Here is a 12,179-nt window from a genome sequence, read left to right on the forward strand (position 1 = left end):
GGTCATGATCTTAGGATTTGTAGATTTGAGCCCCACCCCCACCCCATCAGGCTCTGTGCTGACAGCTCAGAGCCTGGAGCCTGCTTCAGATTCCGTGTCTCCCTCTCTCTCTGCCCCACCTCCACGCACCCTCTGTCTCCCTCTCTCTCTCAAAAATGAATAAATATTAAAAATACTAAATATTAAAAATTAAAATTTTAATTCTTAAAAAAATCTTTTGAGCCTGAAAAACAACATTTTCGAGCCCTTACAATGTGTTAAATATGTTAGGGTACTGCTGCTGTCTCCTTCTCAAAATGTCCTTCTGAGAGAGGCCCCTACCATCAAGGCTGCTGCCTGTGGCTGCATTGTCTTATTTTGATTGTATTGTCTTATTGCACTACTATTGTTTTATTTTAATGTATTCTTGTGTTATTTCCATTTTATGGAAAAAATAGGAAGTGGTAGAGTCAGGCACTAGACAATGTTCCATGTAATTTGGTATCCTATGGCTAATTTAAAATCGCAGCAATTAAGTCATATACATTTTTTTATAAATCTACAATAACACTCTTCAGTCTAACAGAGGGTTATTGAACACTATTGAATTTCCCATTTTTGCAAAACTAATGTGGAAATGCCATGGATCTGTTGTTGCCCCAAATTCTGAGGCTAAACCAGCATTAAATTATGCTCTGCCTTGTGCAAGAGTAAATGTAGACAGAGTTTTCTCTGAAATTTTCCCCCATTCTAGTGTCAACCTTTCCCTACCAGTTTCTGGCCAGACTGGAGCTGACCCTTCTAGAAGGCCTGCCCCATTTTATCGAGGGTGAGACCGAGACCTTTGTTGAAATTAATAGTTTAAAGTTGAAAACTTCTGAAAATAAATAATACATTTGAAAGGAAATAAAAAATTTGCCTGAAACTTACTTGGTTATGTTTCTTTTTCTTTTTTAATTATGTAACTCATTTCTTGGTAATGTGCTGAGGCAAGACCATTCTTCCCCCACCGGAAGTAAAGAAATCTCCTGTGAGACAGGCTGATACCTGACTTTGTACAGGGGCGCCTGGGTGGCTCAGTAGGTTGGGCATCGGACTCTTGATTTTGGCTCAGGTCATGATCATGGTTGTGTGAGTCCTGAGAAGGGTTCGGCACTGGGCGTGGAGCCTGCTTAGGATTCTCTTCCTCTCCCTCTGCCCCTCCCCCACTGGCACGCACGTGTTCTCTCTCTCTCTCCCTCTCTCAAAAGAAGAAAATACATATATATATATACATATATATATGCTTTGTACAAATGTGATAACACAAATGAAAGCACCTAGCACAATGCTTAGTGTAGATTTTCTTTCAAAAAGAAACAAACACATTTTATTTTAGCCGACTTGAGCTCAGTGTAGAGGGGTTTGGGGGGAGGTGCCAAACTTGTCAACACTACTGATTCAAGTTGAAGTGATGATGGCAGTGCCTTGGGTAAGCCAAGCTGGCACATGGAATGGCTCCCATGGCTGTTCGCCAGAGGAAGAGAACTCTGCGGTTGAGGGTATGGTATAGATGCCATGACCCTTGGTGGCCGACTCTCCAAACCGATGCTGGGAACTTCCTGACTTGGAATAAAAGCATTGGAGAATGTGTCTGCTTGGAAGACAGAAGAGAGAACAGAAGGGTATCTGTGTTCTGGATGCTGTTCAAGCGCGTAAACTTGCGACTAGTTGATATATAGATTCTGGAGATCTTATGCACAATATAGTGAATATAGACAAAGGTATTGTATTATAATCATCAAGCTTCCTAAGAATCTGGATCTTAATTTTTCAACCACAAAAGAGAAATGGTAATTATGTGATGTGATGGAGGTTCTATCATCACATTATAATATATAAATGTTATCAATCAACATGTTTTCCGCCTTAAATATACATCATGTTATATGTGAAATACATTTCAATAAAAACACACACAGCAAACTTTTATTTCTATTTCTGCAATGAAGTTTCTTTTGGTGAAATTATGTTGCTGGCATGCATTTCCCTTGTGGAGGTATTACTCTTTTTGTTTTCCCAAATATCTGTTACGTATCTGTGCATTTATACTGGTATATACACACACCAGATACACACATAGACCCACATTCGTGCAGAATTAGAACCCTACGTATATTCCTGACATACCATTTCAGACGTAGCTATTTCTGTTACTCATGTTTACTCTTTCTTTCTCTTTCAGAGCACTGTGTGAGCACTCCAAAGAACACTGTGAGTCTGTTCTTGGGATCGTGGGCCTGCAGTGGCCTGAAGACACAGATTGCAATCAATTTCCAGAGGAAAATTCAGACAACCAAACTTGCCTAATGCCTAATGAAGATGTGGAAGGTTAATTTTTAAATCAATTACCGCCGGTTATCTAACATGGACGAATAGATCAGCTCCCTTCTTGAGTTTCCCGGTTGTTATTGTTCTTGCTGTGTTCTATTTAGTTGTCAATCAGGCGGCATGGGTGAGTGAGTCTATGAACTTGATTCATTGAAGAATGTGGTGCTGATCTGTTAAATGTTGTCTTCATTTTAAAAATAAATTGCAGAGATGTATGTAATATTCCAGGTATTTATCTTAACCATACTCAACTCACAGAGCCCATTATAGGTGGCTTTTATCCTAGGGTTCCTGTAGGTAATGGTGAACATCGAGCCTTGGTTACTTTAAAGTTTTTAGAGACCTTGGCAACATAGGTTCATCAGGTAGAGAAAGGGAGTCCGGGACCTGCCCACCTGGTGGAAGGATTAGAACTGGAAACAGTTGGACACATCAAGGTGTCATTAGAAGCATTGTCTCCATGGGCTATTTCAGGCTCTGACAATCTGTGGAATGGACAAGCTTGTCCATTCAGGAAGGTAGTTAATTGCTGGAAAGCATAAAGACACTAAACAACTGACGGGAGAGACGATGCCAGGGGTGAAGGAAAAAGATCCCCGTCAGCAAGCAGAGAAAGCCAAGCTACCTTTGGTTGGCTCAGCTTTGTGGAAGACCATCTTCTCTTCAGGAATAGCTCCTTGGCAATAGCCCACCCGTAAATGGATAGATCAGTTGATGCTTCCAGGTTTTCTGTCCAGCGACAATAAAGTGGCTTATTGTTTTTAACAGAATGCTCACCTAGTCACTTCAAGTGTGGCTCTGGACGGTGTGTTCTGGCTTCTAGAAGGTGTGATGGCCAGGCTGACTGTGACGATGACAGTGATGAAGAAAACTGCGGTATGCGTGTGAGATGACACTTTTCTGGAATATACGTTAATGCCTGGCTAGGATAAAGGCCTGTATTTAAAAATGTGAGCTGTTCTGATAGTCATGGGCAGGGATGAGGATCGAATGCTAATGCATTTACTTTTAGTATTATCAAACGGCAAGGTATGACTCAGTAGGTATTTTTCCTGTTAACTCTATTGATTTTCCCTAAATTATACTTCCGTTTATGACCTTGCTGATATATGTCCCTAGTAAAAGGAGAAGCACTTCACAAATGCAAGGGATTATTTTTATGATTAGAAACGTTAAAGCAGTTGTTGTCTGTTTAAAAGTCAGAATAATAGTGTCTTTGTATATGATTTCCATGTTGCTAAATAGGCATCTAAGATACACAGACAGAGTTCAGGCTCCAACATTCAAATTTAATTGGAATTCGTTTCCATGCCCTCTCTGATTTTGTCTCTGTCGGCAAAGGATAAAACTCTTTCTGACGTTTCTTCGTGGAGTTCCAAAATCACCAGTGGAAAGGCCAGAAATGCCAATGGTAATTTGAGTGAAGCTAATTCCTATTTTATTTCCCTGCAAACCTCTGTACTTGTAACCTCAGAATGTGTCAGGCAATAGAAAGTGGGCAATGCTCTTTACTAAGCAATATTCTAGAATAAAGCAAAATGATTGAAAGGCTATCCAAAGAATAGTTTGGTTATGATTATTTACCTTGTTCTGCTTAAGAATGAATTGACACTTTCTGTCACTAAACCACACGAGGCAATACATCTTTTGAATTCATTTTATTCTTTTGGCCTTTGAAATACGAACTATTGCCTGGCTTCCCAAAATGAATTTTCTGCAGTAGACGTTGTCCTTCTGGTCTAGACAAATGTCACAAGCAATAAACTGAAATCCTGTCAGTTGTTATAAATATGGACAAGTGCATCTTCTAGACAATTAGGGCTGTCAGGATGATGAACCAATGACCAGGGGTAATTCTCTTAGAGAAGAACATACAGTGTTTGGAGAAGCTACTGTTGTTTGCTTGTTTGTGGTCTTTATGTGGAGAAATAAATCCAAACTCATTGAATATCCCTTATATAAGTCATTTGTTGAGAATCTATTGGATTTGTTTGCTAAACTATGACTTCAGTGTGTTATGGTATTACGAGATGCAATTTAAAATAGATTAGCTTTGATGACTTAAAGAGGTTACATGGCACTCTACTGGGGTGGCTCGACCTAAATCTAAGTAGGGGACTAAATCTATCAGTAGGGGGCTAAATATTTGAGAAATGTAAAAACTTAGTTTTAAATGGTCTGAGTCCTAGAATATATTTTGCAAAAAGAAATTCAAAGCTCTGTAGGGTTTAAATGACCCTAAAATGTCAGGTTTCTAGTTTAGCAAGGAGTTTTTATCAAAACTGTATTCACTCAATTAAAGGCAGTCAATTCACACCAGAATGATAGAATCTGTTGTCGAATCTCTATCAGCACTCAATATATTGATGGCACTACTGAGAGCTCTAGGTAAGGAAAGTTAAAAATGGGAGAGAAATTAATACATTCGGATTTACATTAATTGCTCCAACAGTAGTCAGTTATGAGAAAGCTCTTATTAAGTTTTTCAAAGTGACCAATGATAGAAATTTTCCATATATTTATTTCCCTTTGGGATGTATGTACACATTTGAATGGGCATGTCCGTTACTCTGAGAGAATAAGACACTTAAAATGAAATAAAGAAGTCCTGTGGAGGAGGGCCCGATGAGGACTACCACCCAGCTTCCATTTCTCATCTTCTCAGTCTGGCCCTCTGGTTCCATGGCCATGCATGTCACCATCCAGCAATGCAAACACCAGCCCCAGTGAAGCCGGTTTCACCTCAAGCTTCAGACGGTTTTGATTTATTCTGTCCATTGTGAAGCTTAACGCACTTAATGGCTTGAGCTTTACTGAATAATGTGACAATTAACCATTCACTGGCACACACTGCGGATCCTCCAGAACTTCTAAAAACACTGTAGGGTTTTCCTCTCAAAACAGGATTTATTTATTTACAAAATAATTGACGCGTTGGAAATTTATTTTGTGTTTCTTTGGCAAATCTGCAGGAGGAAAACATGGTGGCCGAAGCACACCATTTATAACTATGCTTTTAAAATACAGACTTCCCCTGCAATCCGGAAGTACAGCATTCCTATAAAAACTTTCCTAAGCCAAAATTGTGTGAAGTGAAGAAGCCATTGCCATTAATTTATGTAGAAAAAAATTTTGAGTATTCCCAGAGCCTAAAAATATCCTCCCTTAGGCTTTCTAATACCCACCACACATCTTGCTAGTGGGTATACAAAATAAATCAAGACAAAGCAGAGAGAGAAACATCAAAGCTTCCGTGGCTTGACGCTGAGAGGCTGAGTGTAGTTCCCGGGGAAGGAGCTGGGGGGCGCTACTCGCTGCTCAGCGTGCACCCTGCCTGCGTAAAGCCTGGCGGCAAAACCAATGCTGAAGCTCTTTTCCTTTTTCACTCGCTGAAACTATTTTCCTGTTTTCCTTTCCGCTGTTTCTCGTGAAAGGGACAATCCTCTTCAGATTGCTCGTGGTCAGTAAAAACAGTTGCTAATGTAGATCTTTTCCTAAAAGCGAAGTGGTGTGATGTGATCTTTCGAAAAAGGGGGTATACCTGTACATGCGTTAGAATTTAGCAACCACCAGTGTTGCTCTGAAGTGTCATCTGCTCCGGTGGTAAATTTTTGTTATAGTTTTTTTTTTTTTTTTTCAAAAAAAAATTTTAATGTTTGTTTATTTTTTGACAGAGAGAGACAGAGCATGAGTGTGGGAGGGGCAGAGAGACACAGAATCCAAAGCAGGCTCCAGGCTCTGAGCTGTCAGACCAGAGCCCGACGCGGGGCTCGAACTCACAGACCAGGAGATCATGGCCTGAGCCCAAGTCTCACGCTCAATCGACTGAGCCACCCAGACGCCCCGTTAAAGTTTGTTTTGGTTGTGTAATTGCTAATGTAAACAACCGTTGAAAACACTGTGAAACACTGTGAAAACACTGTCCGCCATGTGGACGGAACTGTCTGTTAAACTAGCAACTTGATGAAATAAGTTGATTTTCAGCATAACCTTTCCCAAGCACTGATATCTAAGCCATGAAGAAAAAGGTGACGATCTGGGCAAAGAAATGAACAGGAATGGCATAAAAGAGAGCTGAGGGAAATAACATGGATTGCATTTCTGGGTTTTGCCTTCATGCATAGATTTGAGTTCGTGAGACTGAGGTTAGAGTTTGCTAAGCCTATGTCCATGCTTTGGCTGGGCTACCAACCAGCAGGAGCCAGGTGGTACCTGGTCTGTGACGTGAGCAGCATGTCTTCTCAATGGGGCAGTTAAATGGGAATACAGCTAAGACAGTAGACATAAAACCCTTTATGACATAAACACAGCATCACGATTACTAATTGATCGCTGTTCTGTGTATAAGGATATACACCATATGCAGAAAGATTGTCGACAATACAAATACTCAGGTGTCATTAAGTGCCTTCCTGTTTATCTTCAAGTGATTGAAATTCACTGGGCTCAATGGGGCGCCTGGGTGGCTCCTCGGTTAGGCATGTGACTTTAGCTCAGTTCATGATCTCACGGTCTGTGGGTTCAAGCCCTGTGTCGGGCCGTGCTGACAGTTCAGAGCCTGGAGCCTGCTTCAGATTCTGTGTCTCCCTCTCTCTCTGCCCCTCCCCACCTCATGTTCTGGCTCTGAAAAATGAATAAAGCTTTAAAGAAATCTTAAAAAAAAAAATCACTGGGCTCAAATAAAATAAAATCTTCAAATATAATCTTTTCTTGGGATCAAAACCCCTTTGTGCTGCAATCAAAGCCTCTGACTGTAGCTTAATTTTTAAAGTTTTCCAAAAGACCTATTTTCCTATCCATTTGGATCCTTTAATAGTATTTCTATGACTTCTCAAAGAGAATGGCTTACGTGGCATTTTTAGCAAATAGTAGTCTCCAGGCCTCTCTTTCTCTTTGCTTGTGGAAGACCCCGACTCTGCTCTGTAACTGGCCGAAACAGAGTTCGAGTCACTATGTCCGTATCATGTTGGATACTCACAAATGGCTTTCTCTTTTGATATTTTGCTACTTGGTTCACTGTTTAGCTATTTCATTTGGCATCTTGGACAGGCAGCCTGGAATGTCAGGGGGTGCTCTGTGTAGACCTAGACTTGGATTTTTTTTATTAATATGAAATTTATGTTGTTCCCATACAACACCCAGTGCTCATCCCAACAGGTGCCCTCCTCAATACGCATCACCCACCCTCCCCTCCCTCCCACCCCCCATCAACCCTCAGTTTATTCCCAGTTTTTAAGAGTCTCTTATGCTTTGGTTCCCTCCCTCTCTAACCTCTTTTTTTTTTTCTTCCCCTCCCCCATGGTCTTCTGTTAAATTTCTCAGGCTCCACATAAGAGTGAAATTTAAATCCCAGCTCAGCACCTAGAGACTGTGTGACTTTTGGCCAGTCACTTAATTTCTCTGGGCCTCAGTTTCCTCACCTGCAAAATGTAGAGAACGCCCACTTTATCCTCCAGAGCTTGAAATGTTTATTCTGTGCCTTTATTCATTCCTCAGAAGGCAATAACCAAGCACCCATCTGCCATGGTGCCAGCATATCCAGGGGGCAGCTCAAAGGTCACCCTGGGGATCTCCCTGGAGGGGAGGAGTCCTGTCTTGCTTGGTCTTGTTTCAGACAGACCAAAGTCTTGTTTATGGCAGAGGAGATAAGGCTGGCATGTCATGTCCGAAGTGCGAGCTGGGCAGAGCCGCTGGTTCGCATCGTAAACACCAGCAGCAGGGTGCTGTCTCATCCTGGAGGTAGACTTACCTGGAGGCAGATGTCCCCATCTCCCTCCAGGATGAGTCATGGAAGGGGGCCCCAGCCTACAGTTTAAAGCCTTTCCATTCCCCCATCCTGCCTCCTCAGAGGGTCCTAAGCCAGCATATGTTGAAGAAGGTGACATGGGGATGTCACCCCTAAATGGGGGAGGAGTTGGGAGGAGCTGCTGAGGAACCGTAAGCCTTATGGTTTGTGCTGGTGTTGCTGTTCTACAGGTGCTGCCGCTGGTCCTTGAGATTGGAGTTCCATCTCCCAGGGTTCCATCTCCCAGGGTTCTATCTCCCAGGGTTACATCTCCCAGGGTTGCATCTCCCAGGGTTCCAACTCCCAGGGTTGCATCTCCCAGGGTTGCATCTCCCAGGGTTGCATCTCCCAGGGTTCCATCTCCCAGGGTTCCATCTCCCAGGGTTCCATCTCCTAGGGTTGCATCTCCCAGGGTTCCATCTCCCAGGGTTGCATCTCCCAGGGTTGCATCTCTCAGGGTTCCATCTCCCAGGGTTCTATCTCTCAGGGTTCCATCTCCCAAGGTTGCATCTCCCAGGCTTGCATGCTCTGCAGGGACCTTGAGCCTCCCTGCTGCAGCTTTCTGGTGCCAGCCCAACATGGCTGCATCCAGACTGTCCCAGCCCCAGCAGCTCCAGGACCCAGATTCACCTTGCCCCTTCTTTATAAAAAGAAAAAAAAATTAATGTTTGTTTATTTTTGAGAGAGAGAGAGAGTGTGCGAACCGGGAGGGAGATTCACACAGAATCCGAAGCAAGCTCAAGGCTTTGAGATGTCAGCCCAGAGCCCGATGTGGGGCCCAGACCCACGAACTTTGAGATTATGACCTGAGCCCAATGGGATGCTTAACCACCTGAGCCACCCTGGTGCCCCTCCCTGATGTTACGTTTTAGTTCTTACAGCTCAACTCTGCAGACCTAATGAGCCCACCTGCTCACCTTATATTTGCCTGGGAGATCCTTCCAATACAAGAAGCATCCACTTAAAGTGGTTTGCTGCCTTTACCTATGATGACAACATTTTCGGTAGAGAGAAAAAAAGACCAATGGTGCTCCAGTTCAGGTTGGACCTGCCTCTGGCATGGAAGCCTGCTGCTTCACAGAGTCTTTGTGAAAACGAAAGCTAGAGGAAGCGAACAACACGGCGCAAACTTAGCACACGTAGGGCAAAGAAGCCTCTGGTTTGCCTGGGACCAGGGGAGGTTTTTGGACCGAGGGACAGTTAGTGCTCAGAACAGGAGGTCTTGGGTAAGCTGGGATGGCTTGGTTACTTTAGCCACACACCATGGCCTCCAGGAGTGGGTGTTGTCATGATCTCTGTGGTGGTGGTGATCATTCTGACATAAACAATTATTTGGTTTTATGACCTGAAACTCCATTAAACATCCCACTCCATCCATATCTGTCCTTATTTTTTTTAAATTTTTTAAATGCTCATTTGTTTTTGAGAGAGAAAGAGAGACAGAGCATGAGCAGGGGAGGGGCAGAGAGAGACGGGGACACAGAATCTGAAGCAGGCTCCAGGCTCTGAGCTATCAGCACAGAGCCCAGCACAGGACTCGAACCCACGAACCATGAGATCATGACCTGAGCTGAAGTCCGATGCTTAACCGACTGAGCCACCCAGGCACCCCCATAATGTCTTTTTTAGTGGAAGCACACTCTTTTCATTGTAAAGCATACATTTAAAACATAATTACACCAAAAACATCACTTTAAAATGAGTGGTTTCTTTGCAAAATAATAATACTATCTTCCATGTGACTAATGTTTTGACCTGTTCATCCTACTTCATTTATGCTCATCATAACTCCACAAAAGAGGTATTAGGCCACACAAACTTCTATGAGAAAAGAGACGATACAGAGGATAATGCTCATACTCATTTAATCTGTATAGCAACCCTATGTAGCAGGCCTTATTATTACTATTTTATAGATATTGAAACTGAGGTTCAGAGAGTTTAAGTAACCTATCCAAAGTCACACAGCTAGTGAAATTAGAGGTAGGACTCAAATTGCTTTCTACCCCTTATGTGTATGGTACATTCTCATTTTACAGAGGACTGCAGCTAAAGACTTGCACCTAGATCCCTACTGGATCTTTCTCTGTAAGGCTGTGATTTGGAACAGTTGATTTATTTTCTCTAAATGTCATTTTGCTCACTTATAAAACAATGATCATCACCTGACATCCTGATATTGTGGTGTTATTATAAGAAATAAAACTGGGGAGCCTGGGTCGCTCGATTGGTTCAGCATCCGACTCTTGATTTCAGCTCAGGTCATGATCCCAGATTCATGGGATTGAGCCCCGTGTCGGGTTCCCTGCTGACCATGGAGCCTGCTTGAGATTTGCTCTCTCTTTCTCTCTCTTTCTCTGCCCTTCTTGAACTCTCTCTCTCTCTAAAAAAAAAAGGAAAGAAAGAAAGAAATTTGAGCGCTGAATATTTTTTAAAAAATGAATATTTATAATGTGTATATGTAGTGGATAATGAATTCTATCATTATTATTATTATTACTGTTAAGAATGCAGGCCTTGTGGATGTCCCAGAAAATCTACTCCTGTGGTCGTTCATGGCCCATTCCAAAAGTCCACATTCTCCGGACTTTTAGGAAGGGTACCTTGTGAATAATCAGAAAGGCTCATACTGTTTTCTCTCATCCTCTGCTGGCAAGTGGTGACGTTTGTAATGAGACTGATGAGACTGTTATTGTCAGAACACTCCAGATGATGTCTGTATCCTCTGCTAGCTGAAACTCCATAAAGTACCCATGAGTTCCTAGAATAGACATCTCTGGGCCTAAGACTGTTCCAGATGTACCGCTAGTGAAACACCCTCACTGTTCATTTCCTAGAGTTTTGAATGGTGAAACACTTTAAATCTAATTGTAGCTCATAATAAAAATTTCTCTTCTAGTGACTTATTTTGTGGTAACTGTTTTCAATGAAAATTTTGATAAGAGCAGATTTTTTTTTCTTATAACGGATTCCAAGAAAGCTGAGTCAATCACCCACAAAATTTCCCTGAATTATTTGTAGTAGGTCAAACAGGAAATAGCCTCTTCTAAGAAAGCCCTTATTTGATCACTGCTTTGCATTTCACTCACCTTAAACTAAATGATCTTTTCCTGGGAAGTGAAGAGACTTTCTGTTCCCTACATTTGTTTGTTTGTTTGTTTGTTTATTTTAATATGAAATTTATTGTCAAATTGGTTTCCATACAACACCCAGTGCTCATCCCAACAGGTGCCCTCCTCAGTGCCCATCACCCACCCTCTCCTCCCTCCCACCCCCCATTATTTAAAATGCACATGTGTTGAAGGCCTGGCAAGGGCTATTGTGACATGGGAGGGGGGCGGGAAGCCAAAGATGAACAGCATGTGGACTCCTCCTTCGTGCACCTAGCAGCCTAGTAAGGACCATGGATCCCACTGGAGTGACAAGAATGCATTAGACTCTTGGCATGTTTCAGCAGATGTATGAAACGCACTGCCTTTGATGCAAATGACATTTTTTAAGTTCATTGCAAGTTCTTGCTATTAAATAGGCAAATTACAGTTCAAGCTTATGGTCCTGATCTTGTGCAAATTACGTTCATTTCTCCTATTAATTGATGAAGTTGACATCCTTAGATCTCTTAGACTATGTTACTGAAGTAACAGCTTTTGTACCTGGCTTTTAAATGAATTTTGTTGGACTGATGAATGGATAAAGAAATTTTGGTTTATATACACAATGGAGTACTACATGGCAATGAGAAAGAATGAAATATGGCCCTTTGTAGCAACGTGGACGGAAACGGAGAGTGTGATGCTAAGTGAAATAAGCCATACAGAGAAAGACAGATACCATATGGTTTCACTCTTATGTGGATCCTGAGAAACTTAACAGGAACCCATGGGGGAGGGAAAGGAAAAAAAAAAAAAAAAGAGAGGTTAGAGTGGGAGAGAGCCAAAGCATAAGAGACTCTTAAAAAAATGAGAACAAAATGAGGGCTGATGGGGGGTGGGAGGGAGGGGAGGGTAGGTGATGGGTATTGAAGAGGGCATCTTTTGAGATGAGC

At 42.2% G+C, this 12,179-nt stretch overlaps 1 protein-coding gene across 6 annotated transcripts in view; it reads left to right on the plus strand.

Moving 5' to 3' along the window:
* Positions 1-12,179, plus strand: part of CORIN (corin, serine peptidase) — a 251,162-nt gene that overhangs the window by 183,911 nt on the left and 55,072 nt on the right. For 5 of the 6 annotated variants that reach the window (XM_007075910.3, XM_042984584.1, XM_042984587.1 and 2 more), the window contains 2 exons: positions 2,204-2,349; positions 3,118-3,225. In XM_007075910.3, the coding sequence (XP_007075972.1) occupies positions 2,204-2,349; positions 3,118-3,225 (254 nt within the window). The remainder of the gene's footprint in view (positions 1-2,203; positions 2,350-3,117; positions 3,226-12,179) is intronic. The other variant, XM_042984585.1, reaches the window with a different exon arrangement.

The sequence above is a fragment of the Panthera tigris genome, chromosome B1 (genome assembly GCF_018350195.1).
Source record: "Panthera tigris isolate Pti1 chromosome B1, P.tigris_Pti1_mat1.1, whole genome shotgun sequence".
Taxonomy (NCBI): domain Eukaryota; kingdom Metazoa; phylum Chordata; class Mammalia; order Carnivora; family Felidae; genus Panthera; species Panthera tigris.